This window comes from Rhinatrema bivittatum, chromosome 3 (genome assembly GCF_901001135.1).
Source record: "Rhinatrema bivittatum chromosome 3, aRhiBiv1.1, whole genome shotgun sequence".
In the NCBI taxonomy this organism is placed as follows: Eukaryota; Metazoa; Chordata; class Amphibia; order Gymnophiona; family Rhinatrematidae; genus Rhinatrema; species Rhinatrema bivittatum.
Window position 1 is genome coordinate 2,564,554 of NC_042617.1, and position 17,127 is coordinate 2,581,680.

The 17,127-nt window shown below is 45.8% G+C and overlaps 1 protein-coding gene across 7 annotated transcripts in view; it reads left to right on the forward strand.

Annotated features, from left to right (window-relative positions):
- KLC4 (kinesin light chain 4) overlaps positions 1-17,127 on the forward strand; it is a 253,009-nt gene that overhangs the window by 153,966 nt on the left and 81,916 nt on the right. For 4 of the 7 annotated variants that reach the window (XM_029592801.1, XM_029592805.1, XM_029592806.1 and 1 more), the window contains exon 13: positions 12,293-12,439. The exons of 1 other annotated variant lie outside the window; for it this stretch is intronic. In XM_029592801.1, coding sequence (XP_029448661.1) covers positions 12,293-12,439 — 147 coding nt within the window. The remainder of the gene's footprint in view (positions 1-12,292; positions 12,440-17,127) is intronic. 2 more of the 7 variants (XM_029592802.1, XM_029592807.1) reach the window with 1 other exon arrangement.

The following is a 17,127-nucleotide window of genomic DNA, read 5'->3' on the forward strand; positions in this document are numbered from 1 at the left end:
TTCTAGCCGACCGATTGGCGGAGGTACTCCCTTCCTTAATTGGGGAAAATCAGGTGGGCTTTGTCCGGAAGCGCTATGCGTTGACTACTATTAGAAAGATCATTGCGGCCATGGAAATGAGTCAGATGATGGAAGAACCGTATCTTCTGGTCAATTTTGATGCGGATAAAGCATTTGATCGGGTAGAGTGGGGCTATCTTTTTTTATATTTTGCAGCGGTTGGGATTCGATGGCTGGTTTCTAGAGGCCCTTCGACTATTGTATCATACACCCACTGCTGTTATCGTAGCTAATAATGCTCACTCCGAAGTGTTCTCTATCACCCGTGGTACCAGACAGGGGTGTCCCCTGTCACCCTTGCTTTTTCTGCTACAGTTAGAGCCTTTATTGCTGTCAATTCTGGATAATGGGCTGATACGGGGTATTCGCATGCACCATGAAATTTTTAAATATGTTGCATTTGCTGATGATGTGATGCTCTTTTTATCTCGACCCCAGCGTTCTCTACCTCCACTACTGCAACTTTTTACTGAGTTTGGCAGTTTTGCGGGCCTTCGACTTAATCCAACTAAGTCTGAGGCGTTGGCCTTTCCAGCTACCCTTAGAGAGAGTTGGCAGGGTGACTTTCCATTAAAATGGGCTGATGGCTCCCTCCGTTATTTGGGGGTGATCCTTACTTCCCCTCTTACGGGTCTTTATACGGCTAATGTCAAGCCATTATTACACGTGACTCTGGACAAACTCCGCACTTGGCATGCATTGCCTCTCTCTCTTTGTGGCCGTCTTAATTTATTTAAGATGGTGCTTTTACCAAAATGGCTATTTCTTTTGCAAAACTTGCCTCTTTTGCTTAGGCGTCAGGATCTTCGATCCCTTGACAAAGCACTGCGGGTTTTTTTATGGAGGGGAGGTAGGGCGCGTATTTCGTTGGTGGATCTTCGAGAGCGCTGGGGTGCGGGGGGATTGGGAGTCCCGGACTTGCGCCTTTACAATCTGGCGTGCAATCTCCGTATTTTACGAGATTGGATGCTAAATCAGTCCTCCTCTGTACATATAACAGCGGAATCGGCCTTGGTGATGCCTTTTGCTCTATCCTATGTTGTTCAAGCTCCCGCTAGGGAACTCCCCTCTGTGTTAACTCATTCCTCGGTTGTTACCCCGATTCGAGCTACGTGGCGGCTGATCACCAAGCTGCTCCGGACGCCTCGGGTGTGTGTGCCCCTGTTGCCTATCCAAGGGAATGGTGCCTTTCTCCCGGGCTCCCAAACCAAGGGGTTCCAGGAATGGCGGGCGCAGGACCTGACTCGCCTGGGACAGGTTATCAATGACGATGGTCAGTTACTTTCCTTTGCAGACCTGCGCACTAGGTTTGCGTTGAATGCTTCTCATGTTTTCCCATATCTCCAACTTAAGCATTATTTTCAGTCCTTACCGATGGACCCTGGCCCAGTGGCGGTTCTTACCTCCTTAGATAAGGTATTGAGGTTTAATGTGCAGAGGGCCCCTACGTTATCCCAGTATTATAAGATTGTACAAGGGGTCACGAGAGTTGAGCCTTATGCAGTATTGCTTGAACGCTGGAATAGGGATGGGATATTTGCTCTTACAATCCCCATATTGAAAGCCAGCTTTGGGCGCATCAATCATATTACTATTAATATGTATTACCGAGAGATGCATTATAAATTTTTGCGTAGAGCGTATGTTTCCACCCAATTGGCTCATCGCTCCGGCCTGGTCCAGAGTGCACTCTGCGGTAAATGTCATGGAGCAGTTGGGCATCTCTCTCATTCTTTTTGGGCGTGTCCTAAAGTCCGCCGATTCTGGGGACAGGTTGCCTCTTTTTTAATGGACCTTTTGGGGATTAAACTGCCTATAACGCCCTTGTTGTTCCTTTTTGGCCATTTCCCCCGCATTTCATTGAAGCAGGGCCCCCGTTATTTCATACACAAAGCATGCTTGGTGGGAAAGAAGGTCATTTTATTGTACTGGCGGGATCCGAGCCCCCCATCATTTTGGACTTGGCGCAATCATTTGCATCATTTGTTGAGAATGGAGGAATTGGGCTCCCGGGTGGATCCTCGCTCCCGCCGGCGATTTTTGCTGATTTGGGACCCATATTTGCAATCACTGTCTCCCCAGTCACGAAGCTTGGTTATCAACGATTGCTGAGGTTGTAGTGGACTCCACCTCTTGAAGATTCAACATGGTCTCTGGACATACCACAGGAATCTGCGTGCATGGACTCTGCTTGTGGACATTTCACCTGCATTGGGGGGAGGGTGGGAGGGGTTTGGGGGGGGGGAGGGATGGAAGGGATGCTGTTGGTTGATCATTGTAGAGCAGTTGTTATTGCATGGTCTGTGGAGGATAGTGTACCACCTCTTCAGACCAATTCTTTGGTTTTGTATAATAATAATAAAAACCGTTTGATACTATTAAAGATAACTGGATGACTCAGAAAAAAAAAAAAAAAAAAAAAAAAGGATTGGATAAGTTCTTGGAGGAGAAGTCCATTACCTGCTATTAAGTTCACTTAGGGGCGGATTTTCAGAGCCCTGCTCGCGTAAATCCGCCCAAAACCGGGCGGATTTACGCGAGCAGGGCCCTGCGCGCCGGGAAGCCTATTTTACATAGGCCTCCCGGCGCGCGCAGAGCCCCGGGACTCGCGTAAGTCCCGGGGTTCTCGGAGGGGGGCGTGTCGGGGGCGTGTCGGGGGGCGGGCCCGGTTGACGCGGCGTTTCGGGGGCGTGTCGGCCGCGTTTTGGGGGCGGGTACGGGGCGTGGCTACGGCCCGGGGGCGTGGCCGCGCCCTCCGTACCCGCCCCCAGGTCACGGCCCGGCGCGCAGTAGGCCCGCTGGCGCGCGGGGATTTACGTCTCCCTCCGGGAGGCGTAAATCCCCCGACAACGGTAAGTGGGGGGTGTAGACAGGGCCGGGTGGGTGGGTTAGGTAGGGGAAGGGAGGGTAAGGTGAGGGGAGGGCAAAGGAAAGTTCCCTCCGAGGCCGCTCCGATTTCGGAGCGGCCTTGGAGGGAACGGGGGGGAGGCAGCGCGGCTCGGCGCGCGCAGGCTATACAAAATCGATAGCCTTGCGCGCGCCGATCCAGGATTTTAGTGGATACGCGCGGCTCCGCGCGTATCTACTAAAATCCAGCGTACTTTTGCTTGAGTCTGATGCGCAAGCAAAAGTAGGCTGTTCGCGCGCCTCTTAAAATCTACCCCATAGAGAATAGCCACTGCCATTAGCAATGGTTACATGGAATAGACTTAGGTTTTGGGTACTTGCCAGGTTCTTATGGCCTGGATTGGCCACTGTTGGAAACAGGATGCAGGGCTGATGGACCCTTGGTCTGATCCAGTATGACATGTTCTTATGTTCTTCTTATGTTCTTAGGAAGGTCATTGCTGTTGCATCAAAGGCTTGCTTAAGGATGGCTCCATCCGCCTATCATGTGCATCCTTTAAGGCAGCTCCTCCCTCCACTGGGATAGTTTTTCACTTCAAAACAGCACAGACCAGCTCGTTCACTTTAGGGAAGTGCAGGTGATCTCTCGCTGCCGGATCCAGTGGGTATGAGCTTCTAATGCTCGACCACCTTTAAAACTCATTTCAGAGGGTGCCCCATTCCAGGTCAATCAACTCCTGGATGGCTTCCAGTACTGGAAAATAGCAAGAGGCTTTCCATAGAGGCACCAGGATGGGATTCTTCTTAGGTTCCATCATGGAGTCCGCCCCAGGAACTCCCAGTGTCTTCAGAGTCTGGGAAACCAGGGCCGGTAATTTGTCTCTATGGAAAAAACATAACATGGTCTGATATGGTTCTAAACCTGGAGGGATTTCTCCATCTTCCAAGGAATCTGGATCGCCTTCTTCATCCGTGCTGGCCGAGTCCCTGCCAGGAACAAGGCATGTCTCGAGGTCAGCCGATAGGGCTGGGAGAGGGAGGCCTTACCGGCTTTGGTTCCATCCGGAAAAGAGCAAGTGAAAGGTTTGAAAAATTTCCACCCAAAAGAAGGTCGCCAGGTCCATACCTAGCCCAGGAAGGCCTGGAGAAGTGCTGCTGAATTTCCCTCTCCTATGGAAGATCCAGCCCCGGGCTTATTCAGATACGGGGTCCTTCTGGTTAAGGTTGCAGCTGACCCATCCTCAGAATGGGAAGAACCGGGTTTGGTAAAGTCTGGGGAAGTCAGCTCTCCCTGGGCCTCCTCACAGTGCTGATATAAGTAAGAATCCAGATCAGACTGAGTAGCCCTAATATGACGAGCAGAGCAGAGAGAATGGCGCTTATGTTTCTTTGCTGCCGGAGCCATTAGAGACAGCAGTTGCGAATTCAGCCGCTTGAAAATTTTTGTGCGCACAGATTTCGGGCACCTAAGTGGGCCACGGTGACATGCGCGCACAACTGTGCTCGACTTTGTGTGCACAGCGCATGCACAGAGCCGGCACACACCACGCAGACCGACACTGTATGGAGAGCAATGCAAGGCACACACAAGATGGCACCAAAGCGGCCTACCACATGCTGTGCCAACTAAGCCTGAAACGGGGCCGCTCAACCTGCTTGGATGCCCACTTTCCTTTACAGCAACGGATCGGGAATGATGTTGGTAAGGTGCGCCAAGCAAGGAGACCAGAGGAAGCCTTACTGAAACCCCTCCAACGTATTTGAATGGGAAATCCTCTTCTTTACCTGGACTCAGCGCATACCGGCTGAGTACAGAGACGGTCTCCAGCTGCGGGAGGAGAGGACTTTGGCCATCACCGACACGCTCAGCTTCCTGAATCCACTGCCTTTCAGCTGCTTCAGCAGCAAAGCTTATGCCGGGAACTGGCTACCGGACCAAGGCACACCTCTGAAGGATCTTGGCTCCAATATTTTCTCCAATTTAAATATAGAATTTTTCCTTCCAAAAAGTACAGCAATCCCTTAGGGAGAGAGGTACGTCCACCATCTGCTGTAGACGGAGAATTCTGAAGGGCTGAGGTCACTGCAGAAGTGTAGAGCGATGTCAGCTTTGAAACCTGACTCTGTCTCCACCTGCTAGCATGGGAGCATAACCTATTGGTCCTGAGTCCATCTGGCCACACGCTAGGAAATTCATTATTTTGACCAATATAAAGTTTGCAGAGTTTTGCTGAAAAATTTTACATTTTTGTGTGCAGAATTCCCCCAGGAGTCCTTTATGATTGTAGTACAACAAGACTAAAGTTAGATGGATAAGCTGTCTGGCTAGCTTATCCGGATAATTTAACTCCACCCTGACACCACAGGAATGATTCATAAGAACATAAGAACATGCCATGCTGGGTCAGACCAAGGGTCCATCAAGCCCAGCATCCTGTTTCCAACAGAGGCCAATCCAGGCCATAAGAACCTGGCAATTACCCAAACACTAAGAAGATCCCATGCCACTGATGCAATTAATAGCAGTGGCTATTCCCTAAGTAAATTTGATTAATAGCAGTTAATGGACTTCTCCTCCAAGAACTTATCCAAACCTTTTTTGAACCCAGCTACACTAACTGCACTAACCACATCCTCTGGCAACAAATTCCAGAGTTTAATTGTGCGTTGAGTGAAAAAGAACTTTCTCCGATTAGTTTTAAATGTGCCCTATGCTAACTTCATGGAGTGCCCCCTAGTCCTTCTATTATTCGAAAGTGTAAATAACCGAGTCACATCTACTCGTTCTAGACCTCTCATGATTTTAAACATCTCTATCATAACCCCCCTCAGCCGTCTCTTCTCCAAGCTGAAAAGTCCTAACCTCTTTAGTCTTTCCTCATAGGGGAGCTGTTCCATCCCCTTTATCATTTTGGTCGCCCTTCTATGTACCTTCTCCATCGCAACTTATGCATCATCTTGCACTTATCCACATTAAATTCCACGTTATTGAGCTAAACTTTAGCTGGATAAGTGGCTGAAATATTCTAAAGTCAGCATTTAGCTGGATAACTCTCAAGTTATTGCCTGAAACTAGGTCCCTAAGTGAGTTAGGAGCCTACATTTTCAGCTTAACATTCATATACATTCAGGCCCCTAAATGTAGTTCTGCTCTTCATTTACCAAAATTTAGGCACCTACCTCCACCCCCACAGCCGCCTGCTTTTCAGGATCCTAAATGAAGCCCCTAGTAAAGTTAGGGGCCTAATTTAAGGTACTTTGCTATGATGCCTAGATCTTTTTCCTGAGTAGTAGCTCCTAATATGGAATCTAACATTGTGTAACTGCAGCAAGGGTTATTTTTCCCTATATGCTTCACCTTGCACTTATCCACATTAAATTTCATCTGTCATTTGGATGCCCAATCTTCAAGTCTCACAAGGTCCTCCTGCAATTTATCACAGTCTGCTTGTGATTTAACTACTCTGAATACCACTATATACTGATCTCTCTCTGTCTAAAATAAAGGCAAACTAAGACAACACCAATGAAGAACACCTAATAGCTTGCAACAGAGCTAATAAAACACTATGATCCATTGAAATCAAAAGCTGCTGCAATACAGTGCATTCAGAAAGTATTCAGACCCCCTTCACTTTTTCCACATTATTACATTAGCCTTATTCTAAAATGGACAATATGCATTTTTTACCTCCTCAGTCTACACACAATACCCCATGATGACAAAATGAAATCAGGTTTCTAGAAATTTGTGCAAATTAATTTAAAAAACAAACAAACAAAACCTTAAAGATCACGTTTACATAAGTAATCAGACCCTTTGCTATGACATTCAGAGTTGAGCTGAGGTGCATCCTGTTTCCATTGATCATCCTTGAGATGTTTCTCCAACTTGATTGGAGTCCACCCATAGTAAATTCAATTGATTGGACATGATTTGGAAAGGTACAAACTGTCTGTCTATAGAAGGTCCCAGAGTTGACTGTGCATGTCAGAGCAAAATCAAAGCCATGAAGTTGAAGGAATTGTGTGTAGACCTTCAGGACAGGATTGTTGAGGCACAGATCTGGGGAAGGGAACAAAAAAAAATTGCCACAGCATTGAAGGTCCGATCATTCTTCCATTTAAGCTTGAAAGAACCAGGACTCTTTCTAGAGCTGGCTGGCTGTCTGCCCATACTGAGCAATCAGGGGAAAACGGCCTTGATCAGGTTGGTGACCAAGCATCCAATGGTCACTCTGGCAGAGCTCCAGAATCCCACTGTGGAGATGGGAGAACCTTCCAGAAGGACAATCATCTCTGCTGCACTCCACTAATCAGGCCTTTATGGTAGCTCAGACAGAAGCCAGTCCTCCAATAAAAGGCAAACGACAGCCTCATTAGAGTTTGACAAAAGGCACTTAAAAGACTCTCAGGGCATGAGAGACCAGATTCTCTCTCTGGTCTGAAGAAACCAGGATTGAATTCTTTGGCCTTGAATGCCAAGCGTCATGTGTGGAGGAAAGCAGGCACCATTCATCACCTAGCAAATCCCATCCCTATGGTGAAGCATGGTGGTGGAAGCATTATGCTGTCGGGATGTTTTTCAGCTGCAAGAACTGGGAGACTAGTCAGGATCGAGGGAAGGATGAACGGAGCAAAGTATAGAGAGAATCTTGATGAAAACCTGCTCCAGACAACTCTGGATCTCAGACTGGGGCAATGATTCACCTTCCAACAGGACAACGACCCTAAGCTTACAGCCAAGACAATGCAGGAGTGGCCCAGGCAGAGCCCGGTCTTGAACGTGATTGAGCATCTCTAGAGAGACCTGGAAATAGCTGTGCATCGACACTTCCCATCCAACGGGATAAAGCTTGAGAGGTTCTGCAGAGAAGACTTGGAGAAAACCCCCAACTCCAGGTGTGCCAAGATTGTAGCGTCATACCCAAGAAGACTTGAGGCTGTATTTACTGCAAAAGGAGCCTCAACAAAGTACTGCGTAAAGGATCTGAATACTTAGGTAAATGTGATATTTCAGTTTTTGTTTTTTTTAATTGCACAGATTTTTACAAACCTGATTTTGCTTTGTCATTATGGGGTATTGCTTGTAGATTGAGGAGTCAAAAATGAGCATTCATTTTAGAGTAAGGCTGAAACATAACAAAATATGGAAAAAGTGAACCATGCACTAGATACAGTGCATACTTTCTGAATGCACTGTTTCTAGTTGTACTAACAACACAGAATGGTCCTGCTTGTAAATAATTCAAAGATACAAACAGTAATTCTGTCCTTAAATTCTTGTTAAAGCCTAATTGATGCTCGTCTAATGTATCATTCTCCTCCAAATAAGTCAAGTTGCAATGCTTCCCATTTTCACAAGTACAAACCAAAGGACCACTACCACTGTTCTGTCTTATGAAAAAAGACGATATGGAACAGTAAACCCTAAAGAAAACAGTTATAACAAATAATCACTCAATCATACAGCCTTATTTATTTATTTATTTTATTTATTTCTTTTATATACCGACATTCAATCGAGATATCACATCGGTTTACAGGTAACTGGGCGGATAGGGCGAGTTCTGCCCTATTTTACATTATAACATGATAACAAATATAACATGGTAACAATTATAACAGGAATATATGGAAAAATAATATTATGGCATATAACATATGTACATTATGTCTTGATGATAAAATAATTTAGGTATTAGGGTTGAATGGTGTTAAAATGCTCAATAATCTGTCGGGCGCAAGGATATTTTCCCGTCCTGAAGACACAGTTCAAACACTTGTTGAATTTCTCCTCCTCTCAACATCAGTTCTTAAGCGCTCAAATCAGATGCATGGTGTTCAAATTGCATTGGCTCACAACCCAGCCTCTCAAACTGGTGCCATCGCAACTACATAGTCTCCCGTCCAACCTCTCAAATTGGAACCGTTACACTTACAAATATATAATTGTAACTGATGTGATATAGTTATTCATGATATAGGGTCTTTTTAAGAGATTTTGAAGTCAAATATATATTGTGATAGATTATTAAAACCTTTTCTGATGAATAAATATATAAAGGCTCTACGACTGAGAGATTGTTATAACAGTTTTCTTTAGGTTTTACTGTTCTGTATCAGTTTTTTCATGCTTCCCATTTTTCCAAAATTTTAGTAATAGTGAACAGATTGGAAATTGGGTGAAAGTACTAGGTAAACTAATAGCTTTCTGATCCAGGTGTAGTTCCAACTTTTTAAATTCAGTTGGCACTATGCCCTCAACAACTGACTTATTTACTAAATCTGTTGAATAATTTGACACATTTCTGTAGACATATTGCAAATAAGCCAGAAAGGAATAGGATCTGAGAGAGAACTTTAAAGTTCTCAACTGAGCAACTACCTTAGAAACATCTCCATCCCCCATTAACTTAAGCTCTGACCATCCCACCACATCTGCTCTAGCTCAGTGGTGGTAGGAAAACCACTGCAGATTGAAAATCTTCTGTTCAAAGAAGCTGGCTAGTCCTTCTTTATCATGGATTTAATTATCCTTTTGCACTTCTGTTTTATAATCCTGTAACAGATCACAATAAAAAAAGCCATCAGAATCTAACTTGCTCTTACACCATTTCCTTTTTGCTTTATGTAGGATTTTCCTTAAACTCAAACTGGGTAAATACAACAGCCCTATTTTCTACTCTTCCCTCAACAGAACCTGACGCTCTGGAGCTTCTTAGTTATAAACCATTTCTAAATGAGCGAACCAGCGCGTAGTTAACTCATTCTCATTATCACATAGAGGATCCATGTCAATCTTTGGTCTCACTAGCTTAGTCTTCCTGCCCTACCTTCCAGCCGCACCCTAATCATAATGGTCAGACCGTAACTCATCAAACCACTTCATGCAAGTTACAAGTTGTCAAGTGTGCATATGTTCTGAAAAGATAATTAAGTCCAGACTATGACCTAACCGATGTGTGGGAATATGTCTAAAGCAGGTAATAAATCAAGAAACTGTTATATAGTCATTGACTTCAAATTATCCACTTGCATATTAACAAACTTACTAAGCTACCCAACAACTACAACTTCCGACATCCTTTTAAAGAAGAGGGAACGTATACCAGTCAAAATGGCAAATCTGCCAATGTGATAAGCACCTGCACCTAACATAAGATTACTCGCTAATAAAAAAAAAAAAAGAGTCTTCAAAAGAGCTGTCGAACATCTTTTTTATACAGACATTCACAGACCTATGCACTTCATGACATGTGCATTTTTCCATGTTTTCTTCAACTTTTATGTTACGTCATTTTAAGTTTTTTAACATTGTTTTTTAATTTTGCTTTTAATTATTTGTTTGATTGAATTATGTATGTTTTACTTGTAACCCGCCCCAAACTTTGGAGGGCATGGGAAACAAACACCTTTTAAACAAATAAATAAATAAATAAATAAATAAAATAAACTTCAGTGCCGGGAAACTATTATAAAGAAGAAAATCGCAGAACATCTAGATAGATATGATTTCATGGCACACAGCCAGGATGTATTTACCCAAGAGAAGTCTTGCTTCACAAATCTACATTTTTTTTTTTAAGGGTGAATAAACATGTGGATAAAGGTGAACTGGTACATGTAGTGTATTTGGATTTTCAGAAGGCGTTTGACAAAGTTCCTCATGAGAGACTTCTAAGAAAACTAAAAAGTCATGGTATAGGTGGCGATGTCCTTTCGTGGATTACAAACTGGTTAAAAGACAGGAAACAGAGAGTAGGATTAAATGGACAATTTTCTCAGTGGGAAAGGGTAAACAGTGGAGTGCCTCAGGGATCTTCAATGTATTTATAAATGATCTGGAAAGGAATATGACGAGTGAGGTAATCAAATTTGCAGATGATATAAAATTGTTCAGAGTAGTTAAATCACAAGCAGATTGTGATGAATTGCAGGAAGACCTTGTGAGACTGGAAAATTGGGCATCCAAATGGCAGATGAAATTTAATGTGGATAAGTGCAAGGTGATGCATATAGGGAAAAATAACCCACGCTATAATTACACAATGTTGGGTTCCATATTAGGAGCTACCATCCAAGAAAGAGATCTAGGTGTCATAGTGGATAACACATTGAAATCATCGGCTCAGTGTGCTGCAGCAGTCAAAAAAGCAAACAGAATGTTGGGAATTATTAGAAAGGGAATGGTGAATAAAACGGAAAATGTCATAATGCCTCTGTATCACTCCATGGTGAGACCGCACCTTGAAGACTGTGTACAATTCTGGTCGCCGCATCTCAAGAAAGAGATAATTGGGATGGAGAAGGTACAGAGAATGGCGACCAAAATGATAAGGGGACTGGAACAGCTCCCCTATGAGGAAAGACTAAAGAGGTTAGGACTTTTCAGCTTGGAGAAGAGACGACTGAGGGGGGATATGATAGAGGTGTTTAAAGTCATGAGAGGTCTACAGTGGGTACATGTGAAACATTTAAAACAAATCTGAGAAAATCGTTTCCACTCAACGCACAATTAATTTCTGGAATTCATTGCCAGAGGATGTGGTTAGTGCAGTTACAGGCCCATACAGTAAAGTGCGCGGGAGAGCTGGCGCTCCGAGGCGAGCACCCGCTCTCCCGACGTGCGCCCAGGCCCCTCTCCTGGGCACGCGATTCACTATTTAAATTAGGGTCCGCGCTAATAAGGAGGTACTAGGGACACTAGCGCGTCCCTAGCGCCTCCTTATTGGCGGAAGCGGCGGCTGTCAGCGGGTTTGACAGCCGCCGCTTAATTTTACTGGCGTCAGTTGTCGAACCTGTTGACAGCCACGGGGTTCGGAAAACGGACGTCGGCAAAATTGAGCATTCGTCTTCCAACCCGTGGGCAGATTTTATTTTTTTTTTTTTCTTTTGTGGCCTCCGACTTAATATCGCTATGATATTAAGTCAGGGGGTGTACAGAAAAGCAGTGTTTTCTGCTTTACTCTACACTTGCCTGGTGCCAGCCTTTGGCAGGCGTTAATTTCTGAAAGTAAAATGTGCGGTTTGGCTGCACATTTTGCTTTCTGTATTGTGGGAGAATACTTAATAGGCTCATCAATGTGCATTTGCATGTGATGAGCGCTATTAGTTTCGGAGGGGTTAGCCACGCATTTTTCATGCGCTGTTACCCCTTACTGTATAAGGAATAATAATGCATTAAAAACGCGCGTCCATTTGGGGGCTAACGTTAGTGTAGCTGTGTTTAAAAAAAGGGTTGGATACGTTCCTGGAGGAGGAATCCATAAACTGTAGTTAATCAGCAAGGAATAGAGGCTTGGGATCTGTTTGATGTTGGGGTACTTGATGGACCCTTGGTCTGACCCAGTATGGGCCTGTTCTGTTTCTTCTGCTCCCGCAGGGGACGGACCCTATCAACCAGACCAAGGTGGTGGAGATTCTGAAAGAGGGAGAAGCCATGGAGCAGAGAAGATCAGGAAGCGTAAAGTATGAAAGCGGCACAGGTGGAGGCGAGGAAGTGAGTATGGGAGGCATCGAGTGGAATGGGGTGAGTACAACTCCACTATCAAGAGAACCTTCCCAGCGCCAGCACCGCTTCCTGAGTAACAAAGGTGCCTGCAGGCGTCACCACGTGTCACGGGCCGTGTAGCTATGAACTCACAAGCTAATTGCATGTTGATGGCCTTTTAATTCAGTCCATATCTGTTTCTCATGCCTTTTCTGAACTCTCTCGCTTGTCAATTGCTGTATTTGGAAGACAGCGGGAAGTGAGACTCTTGCTGTATCAGACCTGTGCTGTACATTGTAAGGTGGGCTTTAGTCTGAGACTTCTCTGCCTGTGCTGGATTCCCCATTATCTTCCCTAAAGGGAGATGGGATCCCCGTGACGTACCCTGACCTGCATTTCTTTATGCACATCAGTGAGCAATGAAAGACTGAAAGCTCCTTCTAGTCTCCCCATTTGCCTATTGCAGTACTGCAAACCCCGTTTAATGTCTGCTCTTACCTCTCATTTCCCGAATGCCAAGGATCCGTCTGTATTTATAAATATTTCAGTATTTCCCCTGGCAGTAATTTCATGCATCCAGCACAAAACTGAGTCTCCTATGTGAAAGCACAGAGTAGTTCTGAGGCAGCAAGACGTCTCTGCTGCTTCCTGCTGTGTGCACCTCTGCGTACATTACTGTGTGGCCCTCGCTGAGCCCCAGCAGGTATTAATGTCTGCTGCATGACTTCTGCTTTAGGACTCTATAGAGAACTGGGCGCTTAGCATCGCGAACACCCTGCATCTACGCGTTAGCACTGAATAATTGTGCCTGTATGTTTGTGTGAGTCTTACTCCAGAGCAAAGGCTAGTGTGTGGACGTGACTTGGAAGATGAGAGAGAAGTGTCTGTGTGTGATTACTGCGTCTGTGACACTCTGCAGGCGATTAATATAGAAATGCTCATAGCAATAGTACAGTTCTATTTAATCTATTAGAGTCCAATTTTCTCATTCTCTAGCAAGCCCAATGCTAGCCCCTCAGTCTGTCTCCTCTTTTTGTTTTTGGATAGAGGAAGTTAGAAAGCATGGCTGCACAGTCTAGAAACACATTGTGCAAGGAGAAATGGTAGCAAGCATAGAGGGCAGGAGGAAGATTCTGGGAAGCAGGCAGTCAGACCTGAGGCAGTGGCATGCAGGGAGGAACACCTGACTCTGGGGGAGAAGTGTGTAACGCTATGGCTCGTGCAGGGAGGAACACCTAACTCTGGGGGAGAAGCGTGTAACACTATGGCTCATGCAGGCAGGAACACCGGACTCTGGGGGAGAAGTGTGTAACACTATGGCTCATGTAGGCAGGAACACCGCACTCTGGGGGAGAAGTGTGTAACACTATGGCTCATGCAGGCAGGAACACCGCACTCTGGGGGAGAAGCGTGTAACACTATGGCTCGTGCAGGCAGGAACACCGGACTCTGGGGGAGAAGCGTGTAACGCTATGGCTCGTGCAGGGAGGAAGACCGGACTCTGGGGGAGAAGCGTGTAACGCTATGGCTCGTGCAGGCAGGAACACCGGACTCTGGGGGAGAAGCGTGTAACGCTATGGCTCGTGCAGGCAGGAACACCTGACTCTGGGGGAGAAGCGTGTAACGCTATGGCTCATGCAGGCAGGGAGGGGAGAAGTGTGTAACACTATGGCTCATGCAGGGAGGAACACCTAACTCTGGGGGAGAAGTGTATAACACTATGGCTCATGCAGGGAGGAACACCTGACTCTGGGGGAGAAGTGTGTAACACTATGGCTCATGCAGGCAGGAACACCTGACTCTGGGGGAGAAGTGTGTAACACTATGGCTCGTGCAGGCAGGAACACCTGACTCTGGGGGAGAAGCGTGTAACGCTATGGCTCGTGCAGGCATGAACACCTGACTCTGGGGGAGAAGTGTGTAACGCTATGGCTCGTGCAGGCAGGGAGGGGAGAAGTGTGTAACGCTATGGCTCGTGCAGGCAGGAACACCTGACTCTGGGGGAGAAGTGTGTAATGCTATGGCTCTTGCAGGCAGGAACACCTGACTCTGGGGGAGAAGTGTGTAACACTATGGCTCATGCAGGGAGGAACACCTGACTCTGGGGAGAAGTGTGTAACACTATGGCTCGTGCAGGGAGGAACACCTAACTCTGGGGGAGAAGTGTGCAACAGTATGGCTTGTGCAGGCAGGAACACCTAACTCTGGGGGAGAAGTGTGTAACACTATGGCTCATGCAGGGAGGGACACCTGACTCTGGGGGAGAAGTGTGTAACACTATGGCTCATGCAGGGAGGGACACCTGACTCTGGGGGAGAAGTGTGTAACACTATGGCTCGTGCAGGCAGGAACACCTGACTCTGGGGGAGAAGTGTGTAACACTATGGCTCGTGCAGGGTGGAAGACCTGACTCTGGGGGAGAAGTGTGTAACGCTATGGTTCATGCAGGCAGGAACACCTGACTCTGGGGAAGAAGTGTGTAACACTGTGGCTCGTGCAGGCAGGAACACCTGACTCTGGGGGAGAAGCGTGTAACACTATGGCTCGTGCAGGGTGGAACACCTGACTCTGGGGGAGAAGCGTGTAACACTATGGCTCGTGCAGGCAGGAACACCTGACTCTGGGGGAGAAGCGTGTAAAACTATGGCTCGTGCAGGCAGGAACACCTGACTCTGGGGGAGAAGCGTGTAACACTGTGGCTCGTGCAGGCAGGAACACCTGACTCTGGGGGAGAAGCGTGTAACACTGTGGCTCGTGCAGGGAGGAACACCTGACTCTGGGGGAGAAGCGTGTAACACTGTGGCTCGTGCAGGGAGGGACACCTGACTCTGGGGGAGAAGTGTGTAACACTATGGCTCGTGCAGGGAGGGACACCTGACTCTGGGGGAGAAGTGTGTAACACCATGGCTCGTGCAGGGAGGAACACCTGACTCTGGGGGAGAAGTGTGTAACACTATGGCTCGTGCAGGGAGGAACACCTGACTCTGGGGGAGAAGTGTGTAACACCATGGCTCGTGCGGGCAGGAACACCTAACTCTGGGGGAGAAGCGTGTAACACCTTGGCTCATGCAGGCAGGAACACCTGACTCTGGGGGAGAAGCGTGTAACGCTATGGCTCGTGCAGGCAGGAACACCTGACTCTGGGGGAGAAGCGTGTAACGCTATGGCTCGTGCAGGGAGGAACACCTGACTCTGGGGGAGAAGTGTGTAACACTATGGCTCATACATGCATAGAATAAATAAGCAATAACTTTCTCCAGAAGCAGAGGCAAAAAGACCCAGTAATCATATATTACAGCAAATTAAGCCTGTGCATTATAGACCCTGATGTATATGAATGTATGGAATGAGAGAGCAGATCCAGATTAATAGATAAAGTTAGGACAAGCGTGCCATGTCAATTACATACATGGTGTGCAGTAAAAGCAAAGGAAAAATGAGAGAGCTCAGGATACTAACAGCAAAATCCTAATTAAGGAGGAAGAGTAATCCAATTATCTGAAACAGAACTGGCAGTTTCTGAAGTTGTTCTGGATTATAAGAAAAAATATTCCCATGACAAGGAAGATCCCAAAGCACAAACATTTATTATTTATTCATTCATTCACATTTTTATTACCTTGTTCTTATACAAAAGTGAGTATTTTCATAAAATTAAAATGCAAACGTAGTGCTGGGAATGCAGATTAATTTTTAATGTATTTATTTAGATGTTTATGTTCCATTTTTTGGCACTTCAGAGTGGATTACATTCAGGGACTGTAGGTATTTCCCTGACCCCAGAGGGCTCACAATCTAAGGGGTAAAGTGACTTGCCCAAGGTCACAAGGAGTGACAGAGGGACTTGAAACCTAGAATTCCTCGTACTTAGCATAACCATTATTTCTTTATTTAAAAATGTATATTCCATTGCATTTCCAAAATATTGCTCCGTGCAGAGTACATAATCAAAATATATCAATTCCCCATCAGTTAATCAACACAATCACAAGGCATAAACAAACAGTACCACACACAAAACAATCTGAATTTCACTCACTAAATCTGCAGTAAAAAGCTGATTCTTTTTTTATCCCTTCCCTAAAATGTTATATATCTTCCTCCTTTCTCATTTCAATGGGCAGCACATTGCATAACGTGTGTACCGCGTATGAAAACGCCCACGTTCTAGTTACCTTCCCACACAGGCGTATAAAGGGTGTTATTTGTGTCGTTTTTATTATATGAACGCAAGAAACATCAAGTATATTATTACCAGCACAAGCTTTACTCAGAGTAAAGCAACTTCAGCTTAAATTTACAGGAAGTCCGTGGAGCTCTTTCAATGCTTCTGGGATGAGATTCCCTCCGGGAGTCCCTTGCACAAGAAACATAGAAATGACGGCAGAAGAAGACCGAATGGCCCATCCAGTCTGCCCAGCAAGCTTCACACATTTTTTCTCTCATACTTATCTGTTTCTCTTAGCTCTTTGTTCTATTCCCCTTCCACCCCCACCATTAATGTAGAGAGCAGTGATGGAGCTGCATCCAAGTGAAATATCTAGCTTGATTAGTTAGGGGTAGTAGGGGCAGTAACCGCCGCAATAATCAAGCTACACCCATGCTTATTTGTTTTACCCAGACTATGTTATTCAGCCCTTATTGGTTGCTTTTCTTCTCCCCTGCCGTTGAAGCAGGGAGCTATGCTGGTTATGCGTGAAGTATCAGTTTTTTTCTCCCCTGCCATT